This window comes from Mirounga leonina, unplaced genomic scaffold (genome assembly GCF_011800145.1).
Source record: "Mirounga leonina isolate KUSES-001 unplaced genomic scaffold, KU_Mleo_1.0 Mir_94, whole genome shotgun sequence".
NCBI lineage: Eukaryota > Metazoa > Chordata > Mammalia > Carnivora > Phocidae > Mirounga > Mirounga leonina.
This window is the reverse complement of record NW_023270855.1, coordinates 54837965-54855870: the sequence shown is the minus strand read 5'-3', so window position 1 is coordinate 54855870 and position 17906 is coordinate 54837965. Positions and strand designations below refer to the sequence as shown.

Below are 17906 nucleotides of genomic sequence, written 5' to 3'. Positions count from 1 at the left end.
TGAAGTAACTGGCAAATAGAGCCACGGACCTGACCCATGTGCGTGTGGGACTGTAATATGTCAAAAGGGACATTTCTCACTAGTGACCAAAGGGTGGACTCCCCCAAATAGCTTCAGGTCACTTGGCTGTTCTTTAGACAGCACTTTGGGTCTCTAGCTCACGTCAGTGATAAAACAGTCACCATAAACTGGTGACTGAATGTAAACATGAAGTCTGCATTTGTATAAAGTTAGAAGTAAGAATATTCAGGAGTTTAGGGTTGGAAGGAGAAGTCAACTAAATAAGAATGTAACTTCTGTTCATTTCGTAAAGACACGTGAGAGATGGGAATAAACGTGATTTGAAATCACTGTAACAAGGCAAAAGTAACCTGACGGGAAAAGCGGACAGAAGAGAGTTGCCCGAAGGGACAGGTCAGACGCCGCCAGCCATGCAGCGTGGCTCAGCCTCCCACTGGGCATTGGGGTGCACGTGAGAAGAGTAGCTATTCTGGTCCAGGCCACGGGCACAGTGAGGCCGGAGTATGCATTTCTGCGGGTACAGACATGTATCTGGAAGTGCGTGGCCAGGGCTGGGGGGAGACAGCCCGGCAGCCGTGTCCCCCGGCTGCTCGCCGTCACCCGCACGGGGCGCCGGGAGGAAACGCGCCGGGGTGCAGTTGCTATCGCTGGGGACAGAGTAGCAGCCGGGGGTCCCGCACAGCCTTGCCGACCCTTCTCGCTGCTGCCGCAGGCCCCCGCTGGTCGGTCAGCTCGTCTGAACTTCTACAGCCGCGTCCAAAGGTTCGCCCCGTTCCCTGGTGACTCATTGAAGCTCACGGGTTAGGGAGCAGAGGTTTTCGTTGAGACTTAGTTCGCTATGAAAAGGATGTTCTGTTGCTTAGTTTTAATTGGATATTTCATGGAATGAGATGTTGAGCTCCAGAAAAAATTTCAGGGAGTGAGGCTGAGCTCCTATTCTAGCTGCCCCTCTACGCGCACACGCCTCTTTGCCCCGATGACCCGCCGGGCAGGAACGTGGCTGGGGCGGGGCCCGCGCTGGCATTCCAGGCCCGCTGCCCCCCTTGCCCTCTCGTCATTGGGCCTGCGAGAGCTGGAGTCCCGTAGGGGGAGGCACAGCCCCGAGTTCGCGTTTCTGCCGAGCCCCAGGGCAGGCCCGCGTTCCCGGCTCGGGAGCCCCTGGGTGGCCCGCGGCCCCTCCAGCTGCCGCTCTCCCGCAGGGTGCGTGAGCGCAGTGAGTGGGAGCAGCGCATGCAGGCGCAGTGGGAGCGGGAGGAGCGCGAGCGGCTGGAGATTGCCCGCGAGCGGCTGGCCTTCCACCGGCACCGGCTGGAGCGCGAGCGCATGGAGCGCGAGCGGCTGGAGCGCGAGCGCATGCACGTGGAGCACGAGCGGCGGCGGGAGCAGGAGCGCATCCACCGCGAGCGCGAGGAGCTGCGGCGCCAGCAGGAGCTGCGCTACGAGCAGGAGCGGCGGCCTGCGGTGCGGAGGCCCTACGACGTGGATGGCCGGTAAGAGGAGCTAAGTGGAGCGGCTCCCAGCCCACCCTAGCGGTGGCCTGGCCTGTTTAGAACGAGGGTATGGACCCCAGGAGCATGTTAATGGGAGAGTTTTGTTTGAAAGGCAGCACAGGTGCATGCTGCAGCCCAATTTGATGTCCTTTACGTCGTCGGGAACGTGAGACATGGTTACAGGTCGGTGGAGAAATAGTTGCGCAAAGCAGTGCCTAGTAAAGCCTCACGTTCAAGTCCTAGTGCAAACCGCCGAGGAAGGAGTGCGGACTCCCAGAGGCTCACATGACACCCGAGTGCTAAGCGGGTGGCCAGAGACCAAGAAACCCCTCCTTCGGGCCCCCTTTCTAGGCTTTATCATCACTGTAGGGACCTGGTTTATCCAAAGAACAATTTTTTATTTCCCGGACATACCGATGTGATGTGTGAATACTAAAATGTTAGCCCCAGTGAAAAACAGGCCTGATTTCAAACCTGCTGTTGGGAGTCGGGGGTGGTAGTCCCAGCATTGATCTATCTGATCAAAGCTTTTCCACCTGCATCCCCACTTGGGAAAAAAACACAGTTTGTATTCATCTTTTCTCAGCTGCGTTGGTTAGAGAGGTCCCATGTAATATTCAGCAGGACTGCTTTTGAGGGCCTTCAAGTTATTTTAGGACTTCTGGCCTTTGTGCAAATACTGATGCTGGGAGTTCACTACGGTCCTAAGTGTTCTGAAACCATATGTTTCGAGTGCTTCTCAAAGCCCTCGCACTGGTGTCTGCTCGGTTAGGTCCACGTTGGAGGAGAGACCATGTGCTAGGGAGAGCTCGAGGTCCCCGCTCACGCTTGCTGTCCTCCTAGATCGAGGCGGTGTGCTATTCCCAGAGGCGACCTGCAGAGGTGTGCCCACCTGCCCTCCTGTCAGGGAAACCAAGGTTCTGTGTAGGGGAAGCGGGGCACGTTAGACGAAATAGAACGGAGGCTTCCAGTCGGATTCCACATCACCCCGCCAGCCCCTCTCAGCTTGTGAAGTAATAGGAGCCAAGGATCAGTTGAGGGTCTGGATCACCTACTTCCCCAAAGGTCATGAAGGTGGAGGAGAAATTGCACTTACTCCTTCCCCTTCCAGGAGAGACGACGCCTATTGGCCAGAAGCAAAGCGGGCCGCCCTGGATGAGCGCTACCACTCTGACTTCAACCGCCAGGACCGCTTCCACGACTTTGACCACAGGGACCGGGGCCGCTACCCTGACCACTCCGTCGACAGGTCAGCCAGGCCCCCCTGGCCCTGCCGGCCCCCTTGCTGTCTACTCTCCTCTTTCTTTCTTTTTTTTTTTTTTTTTTTAAGATTTTTACTTATTTATTAGAGACCGTGAGAGAGGTAACACAAGCAGGGGGGAGTGGGAGAGGGAGAAGCAGGCTTCCTGCTGAGCAGGGATCCTAATGCGGGGCTTGATCCCAGGACCCTGGGATCCATGACCTGAGCCAAAGGCAGACGCTTAACGACTGAGCCACCCAGGCGCCCCTCCTCTCCTCTTTTTCTGAATGCTGAAGAACTAGGGTTGGCCCTTCTAGGCTTTGCGGGCCCACTCGAACCATTAGAGCATGAATTACCTGGCTTCCATTTGGGAAATATTTTGTTTGTGGGGGGCCTAACCGACCTATTTTTCTTTCCCTAACATTTTTATGTAAATTGCCTTTTTCAGGAGAGAAGGTTCAAGATCTATGATGGGAGAAAGAGAAGGACAGGTGAGTCAGATACTCCAGTTGTATCCTGTTTTTGCCGTGGGATCAATTCTCCCTCCTCAACTGAGGAGGACGAGTCGTTTATCCTGGAGCCTCTAGGCCTTGACCCTGAAGTTCTGTCCACCTGTAAATAAGAGTAGTAATGCCCTGTACTAACGGCTAAAGAGCCTTGGGCGCGTCCGACGGGCTCTGCTGGATGGTTGTGCGCTGCACAGCTGAGCACGTGCAAGTCCAGGGCCGCGGAGGTCGAGCAGTGCTGGCTGACTTGGGTCCCCCTGCCCATGGAGCCTTGGAAAGCAGCTTAGTCTTGGCCACACCTGCGCTCTGCAGATTGATGGCATCAGAAGATAGGCTTGACTGGCTCCTTTTTCCTGTCTTAGATTTAGCTTGAGAACTTCCCCAAAGAGCATTGACTTTCGTGGGTTTACTTGGAAGATCAGGGGGACTGAGGGAAGGGTGTGGTCAGGGCATCCTTGGGCAGAATTGCCGCCCCGGGAGTTTCCTTTCCCTGCCTCTAGCACAGACCACTCCATCCGGCTTTCTCCTCCCTCTTCCTGAGGGCACAGCTGGGGGTGGCTGCCTTCCTTGGCCAGCTGGAGGGGGTTCTTCTGCCACCTCCGGAGGAATCCTCACATGATTCCTTTTTCTCTACTCCTGGAGGTAAACCTGAGATGCAGCTGAATGTACACTTGGTCTTCTGTTTCTCTTTGGTAAAGTTGAGTGCGGTGGTCAAATGTCTCAGGTTCCAGAACCAGAACCAGAGTCGCATCCTGGTGCCAGCACTTGTCTCCAGCTGGAAATCGAGGGTGCTTCCTCTCCTGCACAAGGGAGTGGGACCCAAAGGGCCGATAGCCATGCTAGCACAGTCCCTCACGTGGACTTCCTGGTCTCTGTGGCCTCTCTTGCCCATTGTTGTTAGTAACTAAAGCGCTGCTGAAACCAAAAGGGTGCTTTTCGTCTTGCACACTGTCCTAAATAAGACCCCAGTGCAGCCCTGGATGGCAGGTGGGGACAGGGGACACAGAAGGGGAACACTGCCACAAGCTTTCTGGTCTTGCTGAACCCTCACACGGGGTGGTCGGTTGGACAGAAGAGCGTGGCTACGTGGTGAAATACCAGGGAGAGCTGGAAGTGGGCTTCGTATGAAAAGTGTTCTCTGTCAGCTTTGTGTTTTTAGAAGGCTATTGATAAAAGATTATTCTTTTTTTTTTAAGATTTTATTTATTCATTAGAGCGCGCACAAGCCAGTGGGAGGGGCAGAGGGAGAAGTAGGCTCCCCGCTGAGCAGGGAGCCCAACATGGGGCTCGATCCCAGGACCCTGGGATCATGACCTGAGCCGAAGGCAGATGCTTAACTCACTGAGCCACCAAGGCACCCCGATTATTCTTTATTAATATTTTTGTTTGTCTAAAAGTAAAGGAAGCGGTTTAAATCACAAGCTGTGATTTTTTAAAAAGGTGCTGTGTTTTGAAGGTTCTTTATGGAAGTGTTACTTTGGGGTCTCATTTGCTCGGCTCTTGCTCCAAGTGGCAGCACCGACTTTCTTGGACGCTTTGGCATTTGGTTTTGCTCCTGGAAGGAACCATCGTGTACAGTGGGCCCCCCCCAACCCCCTTCTGTTGAGGGAGATGTCTGCACACAACGAGAGGCCAGGGGAAGCAAGGAGTGGAGCACATTGGTTAGGGCTCCCCGTGTGAGCCCAAGCCCACTCTGGCCTCAGGGACTTCCTGGTTTAATGGGTAAGATAAGCATGGCTGGGAACAGCCACAGGGTGGCCGGCGCATTCATCCAGGGGCTTCATGACCAGGATTCCTTTCTCGGTCTTCTCACTCAGAGTGTGATCCTGGCCCAAGAGAGGGCCAGGGCTGCAGGTTGGATTCATGGGACAGTGAGAGCAACGGTGGAACCAAAGCCACCTCACCGGCTCTCTGAGAGCAGGGGCAGGATTCAGGTGAAGGATGAGTGGGCATTTATTTCAAACCGCTTTTCCTAGGGGCGCCTGGGGGGCGCAGTCACTTAAGTGTCCGACTTTCGGTTTGGGCTCAGGCGGTGATCTCAGGGTTGCGGGATGAAGTCCCATGTCGGGCTCCACACTTAGCGGGGAGTCTGCTTGGGCTTCTCTCTCTCTCTGCCCCCCCGGCCCCCACATGCTCGCTTGCTCTCTCAAATAAATATTTAAAACAAATAAAGCTTTTCCTAGAATAGGAGGCTTTCTCTTCCATCCTTCCTTCAGATGGCGCCCGGAACGGGGTCAGGCATTCGTGTGGCCTGTGCCAGGCAAGCCGTTTCCACAAGCGGGGCCCCAGGGCGGCTGGCGGTGGGCTGGCCAGCGGCGTCAGGCCCAGGATGAGTCGTGGTAAAGGATCCCTGGTGGCCCTTCTGTTCTGGTGGTTCTGTGGGGCCGGAGCACATGCACCCGGCATACCATTGTCTGTTCTTGGCGCAGGGCAGTTTACTAGGCCCAGCGCCCTTGTCTCCTTAGTGCCTGAGTTCTCTCCACTTGGATTAGGGTGGATTTCAGCCCTCAGTTTCTTTCTCCACTCTGTGACTCCATTTTTCGACTGTCCTCACTAGTGCCCAGGCGGACTTCGGGGATGTGGCTGTCGTGCAGGCTAAAGGCCTGTGTGGCACAAGACCACGTGTCGAGTGCTTAGCAGCACTTCTGAACTCTCGTCATTGTGATTATTAGCTTGTTGCCCCAATGGCCTTGGGATCCAGGCTCGAGACCGAAGCTTTCTTTTTGTTCTGGTTCTTTAACATCCAGCATTACCCCGAACGCCACGGAGGACCAGAGCGACATGGGCGGGACTCCCGCGACGGGTGGGGCGGATACGGCTCCGACAAGAGGATGAGCGAGGGCCGGGGGCTGCCTCCTCCACCCAGGTTTGTGTCCTGCACCCCGCCGTGCTTGCGCAGGCCTCACACGTCTCTGGCAGGATTGATGTGTCCAACTGAGGACCCTCGGTCTCAGGGAAAGATGAGGGCCGGCCCCCTGACCCAGCCACTGGCCTCCGCTCGGGCCGCCTCAGAGCCCTGAGCAGCCTGGAGAGCCAGGTCCCGCTTCCCACGGACCCCCACCCCAAAAGCGATGGGGACTGGACACACAGAATGCTAAATGCACCTTCCAGAACCCACCACCCCTCCCACTGTGAAAGGCAGAGAAGGGGGCAATCCAAATCAGAGATACCTTTTTCCAAGGGGCAGACGTGACTGGGGGGACCATGGCCGAAGAATAGAGGATGACCGTGCGTGGCAGGGTGCTGCTGATGGAGGCATGATAGACAGGGACCACAAGAGGTGGCAAGGTAAGGCCTGGCTCTCGGCCGGGGCGTGTCTGTCTTTGTGGAGAAGCGTCTGGAAAGCTCAAGCAGCTTCTTGAGGCAGGAAGCGCTTTCTCTGCTCTCCCCAAGACCACGGGGTCTTGCTCATCACTGACTGGACGTGGGCGGGGGGGGAACGGAGGACGTTCACTCCTCTCTGCCTCGACTTAGGACAGCAGGTGTGCGGTTCGTGTGCTGATGCCTTGGCCGGGATCTGCGGGTTCTGGGTTGACTGGGTGGCTCGGGAAAGGGACTGGAGTCACACGAGCCCCGTGTTGGGGTCCTCATCTCCACGCGCTACGCTCGGAGGCGCTGTTCGAACTGTATTTCTTGTTTTGTAGGTGGCGAAAGAAGTATGTCTGGTCACTCTGGGCCGGGTCACATGATGAACCGGGGAGGGATGTCAGGGTAAGTGTTCATGCTGCTTGTCCTGCTCCCGGTCTCCTCTGCATGTTGGCTCACCTGGGAGCAGGTTTAAAAGTGCCGGCAGGGCCGACGCAGGGGCCCGGCCTCTGTAACCCGGATCCGTATTGGTCGTAGGCGCGGCAGCTTTGCCCCCGGTGGGGCCTCGCGGGGCCACGTGATCCCCCGCGGTGGAATGCAGGGGGGCTTTGGAGGACAGAACCGGGGGAGCCGACCCAACGACACCCGCTTCACTCGCCGCTACTAAGTGCTTGGATCCCCGTGTTCTGTCACGTGGCTACAGGAATATGTTCTGTTAGGAGTTATCTTAAACTGTGTACAATAATTTTTTTTATCTGCTGCCATATTGTAGCTCAATACAATGTGAATGTTTTTGTGTTTTTTTTTTGTTTTTCTGATTTTTTTTGTTTTTTTGTAATAAATGTGTTTCTGTTCACATACCCTTTATTTAAAGCATTTTCTCTCTTTATTTCTCCTCTTCGTGTTAATTATACTTGGCGTTGCTGAGCCACGGCTCTTCCTTCAGGGAAAGATGGAAGGGGCAGCTTTAAGGGGCTGTTAGGGTTTCCAGAAGCCCTTTGCTGACCACGCACCCTCTTGGCCTACGTGAGCGCAGGCCCGGAGTTGATGGGATTGTGGCCATTTGGTCCCTCTTCCTTGTCCTGGGCCCTTTGATGTACCTCAGGTGGTTCTGTCCCCCACGCTCTGCCTCCATGTCCAGGACACGCCCAGCCCTTGCTGAACAGGCAGGCCGCTGTGCTTTTTTTTAATGCGGGGAAAATACACAGAACATGGAATTTCCCATTCTAACCACTTCTAAGCGTACAGCTCGGAGGCGTTCGTATTTGCACGCTGCCGTGCAGCCAGCCATCCCTGACCTCCGTCCGCAGAACCTTTCATCTTCCCCAACCCAACTGTCCCCGGTGCTCACACTCCCTGCCCCCATGCCCCCCCCATCAACTCCCCACGTCTGTGGCTTTGACTCCTGGGATCTCCCAAGTGGAACTGCATCCCAGCGGGCTAAGATCTGACAGCAGTGTGCTGCCTCCCCAGGTCAGCCAGACTCTGGTCTCCTGGGGCCCGGCATCTGTGGCCGTGGTGCTGGGGAGGGAGGCCGGGCCCACCCATACAGGGGAGTCGGGGTGACGGGGAGGCCTGCTGCCTCTTGGTCTGTGGAAGCGAGCTGGTGGAGTCCAGCCCTGTCTGGGGGAAGACAGACACGTGACCCAGCCTTCAGACTCTGCGGTGGGCCAAATAAGCCCCCTCCGGAAGGGGCCCGAGGTGTCCCCACCCTAATCTCTGAAATCTACGCATGGCACCTAACGCGACAAAAGGGCCTTTGCAGCCAGGATTCAGTTAAGGACCTGGAGATGGAGAATTATCCAGGTTATCCAGGGGGGCCCAGGGTACGTGTGTCGCCTCTGTGAGATGGCCCAGCCCTGCCTGCTCTGTGTTCTCAAACAGGTGCACCCTGCTCAGCCCGTTCCCTCACCCTCTCTCACCCTAAAACTGCGTGCCCCTCTGCCGGCCCTCGCTGTGCGCACCTGTGCCTTCCCAAAGCCCTGCCTGCCTGCCCAGCCGCCCCCGGACCCGCCCCCAGCCATCTCTGCTTCTCCGGAGCCCCCACCTCGCGGCCCCCTCCACCCCTGACACGGGCGTCCTGCGGGGGCTGCAGTCGCTCTTGTGAGCAGTGCGGCTGGGGCTGCAGGCTCGGCCGCCCGCATGGGCATGAGCATGTTCCTTCCGTGGCTCCCTCCTGACCTCTAAGGGCTGGAGTCCCTTCCTGTGGGCATTGCCGGGAGTTGGCAGAGTGTGGCAGGGCGGCCCTGGCAGGTTCCCCCCGCCCCCCCGGCCCAGGTCGGCCTCAGTCTCTGTAAAATGGTGGTAGTGATGATGGTGGGGTCCCGAGGCTTCAGGGACCTTGTGGAGCACATGCCACAGCCCCAGCCCCGTGTGCCCTGAGCACAAACCCTCCTGTCTTCGAGGGCCCAGGACTGGGTCCACTGGGGTGAGGCACCTGGAAATCCTGCACCCCGGGGAGGGTTGAAGCTAACTCCCCGGGTTCCAGGCTGCGCGCAACCTTCTCCACCTGTAAACGGAGCCCACGGTCGGCCCCCTTCCCTGGGCTGCGGGAAGGGCTCGGTGGAGGGTGCCAGCCAGGGGTGGGTCACAGGGCTCAGCCCCGACCCAGGGCTGGCTTCCCCCCAGGCAGCCCCCGGGATCAGGGATGTTCCCACGCTGCCCTTGCCCTGGACCTGCTTGTCTCCTTGCCGTGGCCCAGCACATGAGCGGGCAGGCGCCACGCTGGACATGGGAGACCCAGCCAGAGACTCTTCCTGGAGAGTAGAGTGGCACACTCGGGGCTCTGCCTCCCCAAACACCCCAGGCCAGGCCACCCATCCCCCCCACACACACTCCTCCCCACAGCTCCCGTGGACACAGGAGCTTCTCATGCCCGGAGAGCCTGGGCAACGTCTTGGCTTCTGGTCTCTGCTTTCCTCACCAGTAACCGCTGTCCTCTCCTAGTTCACGGGCCTCGGTGAGCTCTGTCCCCCAGACCAAGCAACATAACCCCCAGAACTCTTAGAAACAGGGGGATCCCGTGTCAGCTCAGGGCACCATTGGCCAGGCCTCTCCATGCTCCTGAAGCGACATCCTAGCCAAGTCTCGGGCTCCCAGCCAAGCCCACCTTCTACCTGCCGTCATCTGCGAAACAGGTTTCCTCCCACTGCCATCATGGTGGGATGCCCTCCGGGCTGGGAGTATTCCCAGGGCCCACCCTCCCGGCGATTCAGCCCCCAGGGGTTGGGGCGGGGGGAACATTCAGGTCACCAGGCAGCTGACCCAGTGTGGGGCGGGAAAGCCTTCCCAGGGGAGCAGGGGATGCAGGGAGGGCAGAACCTCTCTGGGTACGGGAGCCCCCCACCCACTGTAATGACATGAAGCCTGTGGTCCCAGGAATCCCCAGATTGTGGGGAGAGGGCAGAATGCGGGTAGGGAGCAGGCAAGGGAGGGCCAGGACCAGACGAGACAGGTGATCAGCGAGCTGAGCCAGATGTAGGCTCAGTGTCCACAGGAACTCCTGGCCGTGTGGAGAGATGAACTGATGAATTGTGCCCACTCTACCGAGTCCCAACGTCCAGAATGCCCCACCCTGGCTCAGCCCTCCACGAGCAGACATCCCTAACCTGGGCTGGCCCTCAGTACTTCCTCAACCCATTCCTGGGCCCTGAGCACAGTCAATGGAGCGCCAGGGCCAAGTGTCTGCTCCCCATCCCCATACCAGGTTGGGGGCCCAGCAGGCAGGGCCCCGGAGAGCGAAGGCGTGAACCCAGGCCTGGGGGCAAGGTCAGGCCCTGAAGAGCTGCTAGGTGCCAGAAGCCCAGGCCCCTGCGCTCTGGGCACCAGCCAGGCCACCCCAAGTCCCCGGGGCCAGCACACGGGTCGGGGAGCACTTCTTCCAAAGTCCTTTATTGGGCCGGCAAGGCCAGGAGCTGCCCTTGGAGTGGGGTCCCAGTCCCAGTCTGGAGTCTCAGGGTCTATGGTGCCCCTGCCCCTGTTCCTGACCGGGGCAGGTGGCCTCTTCTGACAGGCTACTTGGTTCGCTCCTTCAGGTACGCCCAGCCCTCCCTGGAGTACTCGCGGGCCTTGGAGGGGGCCGCCGACAGGGCCGACATCACCGTAATGATGCCTGTGGAGAGGGAGGGCCCAGCGCCTTCAGCCCCCCGCTTTAGCCCACCAACACCAGCCCCCCGGAAACCCTAGCTCTGCGAGGCTTTTAGAGGCACCCGTTCCAGGTGCATCAGTTCCACACGCGGAAACAGGCAGAGTGGGGCAGGGCCTCCTCTTGTCTAGGTCACACGATGAGCTCCAATGTGACCCATCCTCCAAGGAGGCTCCACTTTGCTCACACCTCCCTGAAATCTCCACCCCTTTTCCTCTTTTAGGTCTGTGCGAGCTGCACGGAGCAGCAAGGGGAGCAACGGAAAGGAATGACCAGGAAGCGGTGGTAGGGGGTGCTAGGCTGGGGGGTATCCGGGGCCACCCCCCAAGCACAGGGACCAGGGCCTACCTGAATTCCAGGTGTCGCGGATGTGAAAGTTAAACTTTGGAGGGGCTGGGAGCTGGGAAGAGAGGGGAGAAGGGGCAGGTGAAAAGGGAAGGGCCCGGCCAGCAGCCCCAGCCCCTTCCCGAGGCCGGGAAGAGCAGCACAAAGCCCAGGGCCGAGGAGGATACCAGGCAGGGCTGGAGGGACCAGGGACCAAGAGCCACCCCGGAACTGACACCCTCCTCCCACCAAGCCTTGGCCTCACTCCCAGCCCCAGGGTACCTGGGGCATCTTCAGACCGGTCTGCTCACACACGTACTGGCCGAACTGGTACATGGCTGGGGGGACTACCTCCTCAGCCTTCTGAAGGACGGCCTGGCTCTTGTCGCTTGGCCCCAGCAACTCCTGGTCATACACCAGGTAGACGGCACCCCCGGCCACACTGCCCTTGATGAGGAACCTGCGGTCAGGGAAGGACAGCCGCTCAGCAGCTCCTCGGGCACTGCTGGCCGGCGCGGGGCTCTAGGCCCACACGGGGAGAGGAGGCCGGCTCCCGGGCGCCACGGTCCTAGGAGTGACACGCCTGAAGCCAGGCAGCCCGTACGGAAGAACAAGGCACGCGGGCGGCCCAGACGCGTGCCTGGCGCCTACTGTGCACAACGCTCAATCTACACTGCGCCCCACTGGACTGGTAAACTGAGGCCCGGGGAGGAGGAGGGGTCACTGGTGATCCCGCACACAGAGCACGGAACCGTGAAGATGTCAGAGCCCTGACTTTATGCCTTCCAGCCCCGGGAGGCACGACCTGCGCGCCACCCTCGAAGGGTTTCCAAGTGGCCCTGGTCGCTTCCCGTGTGTCATACGTCGCTCTGGGCACGCATGAACTTCCTGGTACAGCGCCTGCGGCATTCCCACCTTCCAGAGGAGGCAGCGGGGACTCCGACACAATCAGGAGGCAAGGGCTCGCTGGGAAGCGGGAAGGAGGCGACAGGACATCTCGGGAAGGCCCTCCCCGCCTGAACCTCAGCTTCCCCATAGGGGCGATGGGGGCACGGAATTCGGAGATCCAGCTGGAAGCAAACCAGAGGTAGTGCCCACAGGAGGGGACCTTCTCGGGGGCTCGGGGCCCGCCCGGCAGCCCGACGCACCTCATCAGCGACCACACTCGGGGCACCATGGTCGCTCGGCTCCGCGCGCAAGGACACTCCACTCGCCCGCCGCTTCCGGCGATAGCGCCGCAGAGGCCTCTGGGAAGCGTAGTCGCCCTAGTCAGTCGCAAAGGCCTGCGGGAGTCGAAGTCGCGCGACGGCTCAGAGACGCCGGGAGAGGGACCGCGCGAAAGGATTCTGAGAAGCGCAATCCCCAGAGCCCGTCCGCCGCAAAGCTGCCTGGGAAACGGAGTCAGCACCGCCCCGTGAGGCGCCGGACGCCTCGCCTAGCCGCCGAGACTCCTGGGAAATGTAGTCCGGCCTTACACGGCCCGGGTGGCGTGGGGGGAAAAGAGGAGTCACGCGTCTAGAGTGAGGCCTGGAAGTGACCCAAGAAGATGTCGGGGCCCGGGAGATCCACCCGCGCCCGCGCGGGGGACTGAGGGCCCAGGACCAGGAAGAGTGTGCCAATAGCATGGTTGTCATGGCAACGCGACGGGCGGAATTGTGCGAAGGAGGCGGGGCCCTGTGTCACGTGATCTGGTCAGGGGTGGGGCTTTCGTCCAGGGGGCGGGACCGGGACTAGTGCCGGGAGGGGGCGAGCCCGGCGGAATGCCGTTGCCGGGCAACGCCCGGGAGCGGTGTTCCCGTGGCTAGGCCACTCCCCCTGAGGAGGTGGGCTCGGTGTCACGTGACCCGGACCCTAAGGGAGGGGGGCGCGGTCGGGGGCCCGGCCGGAAGCGGCCGCTTAGGGAGGTACGAGGGGCGCGCTGCGGGTTCCCAGGCCCGGACCCCGGCCCCTCTGGACGGCGGGAGAAACTAAGGCCCGAGTGGGTGAGTGCGAGGTTGGGAGCGCGCAGCACGTCGCACGCCCTTTTTGTCCAGAGGGGAAACTGAGGCCTGGCGAGGTCAGGAGACCAGTACGTTCTGCGAGGGTCTGGTTCTCCCAGTTCCTCCCCCATCGCAGGCGGCTGCTTCATCCATCCATCCACCCATCCATCCATCCTTCCGTCCATCCAACCATCCATCCATCCACCCGGACGGCCAGCCAGCTAGCCGTTCATCCGCCCGACCCCGCGGAGCCCTGCATAGCTGCTGGGGTCAAGGTGGGAAGAGGGTCGAGTTGCGGGACTCCGCGGGGCTTCCCCCGGAACGTGGGGAGAGGTGGGATGGCTGCCGTGACTGGGGAAGGGCGAGTGCACCTTTCTGAGAGCTGAGAAAGAGTCATAGACAGTGGTGGAAGATGCGGATGGACAGGTGGGCCAGACCCGCGGGGCATTGTGGGCTGAGGTGAGGAGCTTGGTCTCCATGGGGGGCAGTGGCGAACCCTAGGAGGCTTTGGAGCAGGAAGGGGAACATCAGATTTCTTTGGAAGATCCCTCTGGCTGCCGGAAAAGCATAGGGTGAGAGGGAGGGAGTAGGAGGATGGGAGAGGCAGCTGGAACTTTGCAGTGGGGGACGAAGGACTGAGGCCTGGATCTAGAGATCTGAAGGCACCCCAACCCCACCATCTCTCAGCTCTGGAAGTCCCCCTCTCCTCTTTGTCCTACTGAGTCCAGATGACAGAAACCCCAAGATGTGATGGTCCTGCGCCTTTCTCAGGGAAGATTCATGACCTGCCCCCCGCTTAAAGCAGTTAAGCACTTGGCCTGTTTCTCTCTTTCACCTTCTCCCTGGAACAAGTAAATCCACTCCCACAGCTGAAGTCACATCTTAACCCTAATGACACAGGCCCCTGTGTCCCCTACCGAGCCCTAAGATTCCTTCTGGGTGTCTCCAGACAGAGCCGTCTTTCTGCACCCCCCGCCCCCTGCCCAGCTCTTCTCTCCAATGTTCTTCATATCACTCAGGGTCAGTCTGGTATCTGTTGAGCGTCCTGCTGCATGTCTGGCACCGTTTGGGGCCCCGAGGACCCGACAGTGAACAAAGAAGCAGCAGGTTTCCGTTTCCTTCCTGCCTCATGGAGCTGACAGTCCAGGAGGAAACAGGGCCAGTGAACATGTAACAAATCGTCAGGATAATTTCAGGTCATGGCAAGTGCTGAGAGGATGGCAGTTGTAGAGGGAGGCAAGGGAAGGAGAGGGACCAGGAGGCGCTCTAGAAAAGGAGGCCAAGGAATGTCCCTTGGAGTAGGTCAGTTTTGTGCTGACTTCAAAGAAGTGAGAGAGCAACTCCTTGGGTTCTATTTGGGAAGAGCATTCCGGGCAGAGGCAACAGCCAATGCAAAGGCCCTGTGGCAGGTTGGAGACTGGCTGATTCTGAGGAACAGTGAAGAGGCGGGTGTGGCAAAAAGCAGAGTGAGCCAGAGGGGCTGGTCCCTGCAGGGCCTTTTTGACCATCAAGGAGGCCGGCTTTTGTCCTAAATGAAATGGGGAAGATGTTCAGCAGGGGGAGGCAAGATGTCATTTGGCTCCTTCGAGGAGGGAGAAAGCCATTGAAGAGGCCAGGGGAACCTATGTAGTGACCTGAACTAGGTAGCGGCTGCCGAGATGGAGGGGAGAGAGGGCAGGGCCTGGAGCATCTTCATCAAACAAAGGCGCAGTTGTGGAAATGGGGGTGGCTGTGGGCCAGGCCTGTGCCTGTCCTCCTCTCTCCTGCTGCAGAACCTGCAGACCCAGGGCTGGCCATGAAGGTTCTGCTCCTCACCGGACTGGGGGCCCTGTTCTTCTCCTACTATTGGGATGACAACTTCGACCCTGGTGAGTGCTTGGAGGTGGAGGAGGGAGGAATCGGGCCAGCTGTCCGGTACCGGCCCCCCCCCCCCCAGGATTGACCACCCCTGCACCCTGCTAGCTGGCCTGCAGGGAGCCCGAGTGCTGCTGACCGGGGCCAGCGCGGGCATTGGGGAGGAGCTGGCTTATCTCTACGCACGCCTGGGCGCCCACCTGGTGCTCACGGCCCACACCGAGGCCCTCCTACAGAAGGTGAGGCAGCCCATTTCGTGGGGCGGGAGTGGGTGGAAAACGGGGCCTGGGTGTAAAAACTTCCTTGCAAAGATCCAGGCTTCCGGGGTGACCTTGGGCAAGTAGCTTAACGTCTGAGCCTTAGTTTCCTCTTTTGCAAACCAGAGACAATTAAAGTACCTTCTCCTGGGTTACGGTGTTGGGTTGATCCATTAAGACAGTGAGTGTAAGACAGGGAGTGTTCCTCAAAACTGGGGTTATCGGTGGTGCCCAAAGCCTGGCCGGCAGCCAGGGTTCTCAACTTCAGACGAGGGGTGGTGGACACTGCTCAGCAGCAGCCCATTGTGGCTCTAAGGAGATGTACGGTTCTTGGGGACGGACCTTGCAAAACTTCTAGAGAGGCCAGAAATCTCGAGATTTATATGACATCCCCTGCGTTTTAAATGTTGGTATTGAGCAAATAAAACGTGACCGATTTGGGCCCGCAGGCTGCCGGTTTGTGACCGCAGTGGCAGAGCTTTGGGAATAATGTTGACTGTCACCTGAAGCTCCGAGTCGGGGAGGGGCTTGAGGTTGGGGCCCCAATGGTCTAGCAGGTGGAGGGGGCCCAGCCGGGGTGGACGGGCCCACGGGCAGCTCTGGCCCCCCCAGGTGGTAGGGAACTGCCGGAAGCTGGGCGCTCCCAAGGTCTTCTTCATCGCTGCGGACATGGCCTCCCCTGAGGTGCCCGAGCGCGTGGTGCGGTTTGCGCTGGACAAGCTGGGTGAGGGGCGGGGCCTGGACTCTGGGACTGGGGCCGAGCCTCACCCGGCAGGACCCGAAAGGGGTGGGGCCGTGGCAGTCGGTGGGCGGAGGTTTATGGGTCCGGGGCGTGGCTAGGGGTGGAGCCCCATTGCCTCCAGGGGGCGGAACTCTGGACTGGGCCTTACTGGATCAGGGACGAAGCCTGGCAGGATCCAGGGGGTAGGGCCCGGTCTCTTTGATATTAGGCGGGGAGCCACCCGGGGCGGAACTCACTGGGTCAGTCCTCTGGCCGGAGCTTCTCTAGTTCAAGGTGACGGGGCCAGGGGCGGGGGGCCTCTTCGGGCCCAGGGGCGGAGCCTCAAGGACTAGCTCCTTGCTGATGGGCCTCTCCGGGCCAGGAGGGCTGGACTACCTCGTGCTGAACCACCTCGGCGCCACCCCGGCAGGCACGCGGTCCCGGAGCGTCCAGGCGACACGCTGGCTCCTGCAGGTGCCCCGCCCCACCGCGCCCAGCGCCCCATCCTTCCTATCCCCAGGCTCCACCCTCCCCCCGCCCCCATCCCCACCTCAGGTCCGGCCCCTCCCAGGCCCCGCCCAACGCCTCAAGGCCCCGCCCCTCCCGGGGCCTGAGTGTCTCCGCGATGCGGTGACTCGCAGTCGCCACCTCCAGGTGAACTTCCTGAGTTACGTGCAGCTGACTTCGTTGGCGCTGCCCAGCCTGACGGACAGCAAAGGCTCTCTGGTGGTCGTGTCCTCGCTGCTCGGTGCGTGCCCGCGGGGCGGGGAGTCGGGAGGTCACAGGGCTCGAGGCGGGCGAGCCTGGGGAGGGCAGGAAGGCTCCCTGGAGGAGGGGGAGCGCCGTGTGGTCACTCAGCTGCTGCCCTCCCGCGCTCCTAGGCCATGTGCCCACATCCTTCTCCAGCCCGTACTCGGCGGCCAAGTTCGCGCTGGACGGCTTCTTCGGCTCTCTGCGGCGGGAGCTGGACGTGCAGGACGTGAACGTGGCCATCACCATGTGTGTCCTGGGCCTCCGGGATCGCGCCTCGACTGCCGAGGGAGTCAGGTGAGGCCCGGGGCCATCAGGGGCAGGGGGCTGTGGGGGGCCGCCCAGCTGCAGTCTCCACCGCGCCTCCTGTCCCCAGGGGCGTCACGAGGGCCAAGGCGGCCCCAGGGCCCAAGGCAGCCCTGGCCGTGATCCGCGGCGGCGCCACACGCGCCCCTGGCGTCTTCTACCCGTGGCGCTTCCACCTGCTCTGCCTGCTCCGGGGATGGCTGCCGCACCCGAGGGCTTGGTTCATCCGCCAGGAGCTCAACGTCACCGCTGCCGAGGCTGCCTGAGCCCCCGGCCGTGGCACTCCTTCATCTTCCCGGAGGGGAACCCTCCATCCAGCCGCCCCAGAGCGGCGGCGACACAAACCGAGACACCTCTGAGCTGGTGGCCATGGCTCAAGACAGAGTCATCAAGACAGAAAGGGACAACCGAGAAAGTCTACCAGCCCCTGGAAACGGTCACAACTCCGGGCGAGGTGACACGGTTGCTGCTTCCATTTTGCAGATGAGAAAGCTGAGGCTCAGAGAGGTGGTGTGACTTGCCCAGGCCCCTGGCCATGTCAAACAGGGCACCCTGGGAACCCTGTCCGTCTCCCACCTGGAGCCAGTGCCTCCCTGATCTCTTCTTTCCACTCACGCAACCTTGGAGGGTCCCCCTACCCTGGCCACAAGCAGGGGACAGCCTTCTAACTGTCCATCTGCCGATGGGGTCTGAGGCCGGGGAGGAGGGAAAGAATGTGTTCTGGGCTGGACCCAGCCTTCTGTTTCATAATAAAAATCCTTCTTCCCTTGCACATAGGTTGTTCACATTGCTTAGTTTTTCCAGTTTGCTGGTGGCAGGCGGGTAAAGAGGGATGTGTGTACGGGGATGAGATGACCAGACTTCTCCACCCTATTTAACAGTGAAGAAATGAAGGCTGAGAGACGTAGATCTCACCCGGGAAGTCAGGGGTGGAAAGAAAGGTACTGACTGTGTGTCAAAGGCCACATTTGCAGTATAAAGCATGTGGTTTGTGTGCCGATGACGGAA

General features: G+C 60.1%; 3 protein-coding genes across 6 annotated transcripts in view; 2 read left to right on the top strand and 1 right to left on the bottom strand.

The window, feature by feature from the left end:
- Nucleotides 1-7430, top strand: part of SAFB (scaffold attachment factor B) — a 36619-nt gene extending 29189 nt beyond the window's left edge. For 2 of the 3 annotated variants that reach the window (XM_034997330.1, XM_034997332.1), the window contains exons 15-21: nucleotides 1221-1511; nucleotides 2623-2760; nucleotides 3200-3242; nucleotides 6005-6123; nucleotides 6439-6545; nucleotides 6902-6968; nucleotides 7101-7430. In XM_034997330.1, coding sequence (XP_034853221.1) covers nucleotides 1221-1511; nucleotides 2623-2760; nucleotides 3200-3242; nucleotides 6005-6123; nucleotides 6439-6545; nucleotides 6902-6968; nucleotides 7101-7230 — 895 coding nt within the window. In that variant the 3' untranslated portion in view covers nucleotides 7231-7430. The remainder of the gene's footprint in view (nucleotides 1-1220; nucleotides 1512-2622; nucleotides 2761-3199; nucleotides 3243-6004; nucleotides 6124-6438; nucleotides 6546-6901; nucleotides 6969-7100) is intronic. The other variant, XM_034997331.1, reaches the window with a different exon arrangement.
- Nucleotides 7431-10434: 3004 nt separating this feature from the next.
- MICOS13 (mitochondrial contact site and cristae organizing system subunit 13) lies at nucleotides 10435-12623 on the bottom strand. The gene is made up of 4 exons (XM_034997045.1): nucleotides 12180-12623; nucleotides 11314-11491; nucleotides 11056-11107; nucleotides 10435-10674 (listed from the first exon to the last, which is right to left on the bottom strand). Exons 1-4 carry the CDS (start codon nucleotides 12206-12208, stop codon nucleotides 10577-10579), a joined length of 357 nt encoding a protein of 118 aa, XP_034852936.1. The 5' UTR covers nucleotides 12209-12623; the 3' UTR covers nucleotides 10435-10576.
- A 174-nt stretch (nucleotides 12624-12797) lies between these two features.
- Nucleotides 12798-17658, top strand: HSD11B1L (hydroxysteroid 11-beta dehydrogenase 1 like). 2 transcript variants are annotated; one of them, XM_034997043.1, is made up of 8 exons: nucleotides 12798-13013; nucleotides 14783-14878; nucleotides 14973-15103; nucleotides 15734-15845; nucleotides 16225-16316; nucleotides 16497-16590; nucleotides 16724-16889; nucleotides 16969-17658. In XM_034997043.1, exons 2-8 carry the CDS (start codon nucleotides 14806-14808, stop codon nucleotides 17162-17164), a joined length of 864 nt encoding a protein of 287 aa, XP_034852934.1. In that variant the 5' UTR covers nucleotides 12798-13013; nucleotides 14783-14805; the 3' UTR covers nucleotides 17165-17658. The 2 variants fall into 2 exon arrangements, with proteins under 2 accessions (XP_034852934.1, XP_034852935.1); XM_034997044.1 differs by having other exon boundaries at nucleotides 12798-13285.
- The last annotated feature ends 248 nt before the right edge of the window (nucleotides 17659-17906 follow it).

Excerpts from the sequence above, each read along its gene's own strand:
- HSD11B1L (XM_034997043.1), top strand. The coding sequence starts at position 14,806 with ATGAAGGTTCTGCTCCTCACCGGACTGGGGGCCCTGTTCTTCTCCTAC. Across the intron at positions 16,317-16,496 it reads CGACACGCTGGCTCCTGCAG|GTGAACTTCCTGAGTTACGT; the intron begins GTGCCCCGCCCC and ends CGCCACCTCCAG. Across the intron at positions 16,890-16,968 it reads TCGACTGCCGAGGGAGTCAG|GGGCGTCACGAGGGCCAAGG; the intron begins GTGAGGCCCGGG and ends TCCTGTCCCCAG.
- MICOS13 (XM_034997045.1), bottom strand. The coding sequence starts at position 12,208 with ATGGTGCCCCGAGTGTGGTCGCTGATGAG. Across the intron at positions 11,492-12,179 it reads CGAGTGTGGTCGCTGATGAG|GTTCCTCATCAAGGGCAGTG; the intron begins GTGCGTCGGGCT and ends CCCTGACCGCAG. Across the intron at positions 10,675-11,055 it reads CCGCGACACCTGGAATTCAG|GCATCATTACGGTGATGTCG; the intron begins GTAGGCCCTGGT and ends CCCTCTCCACAG.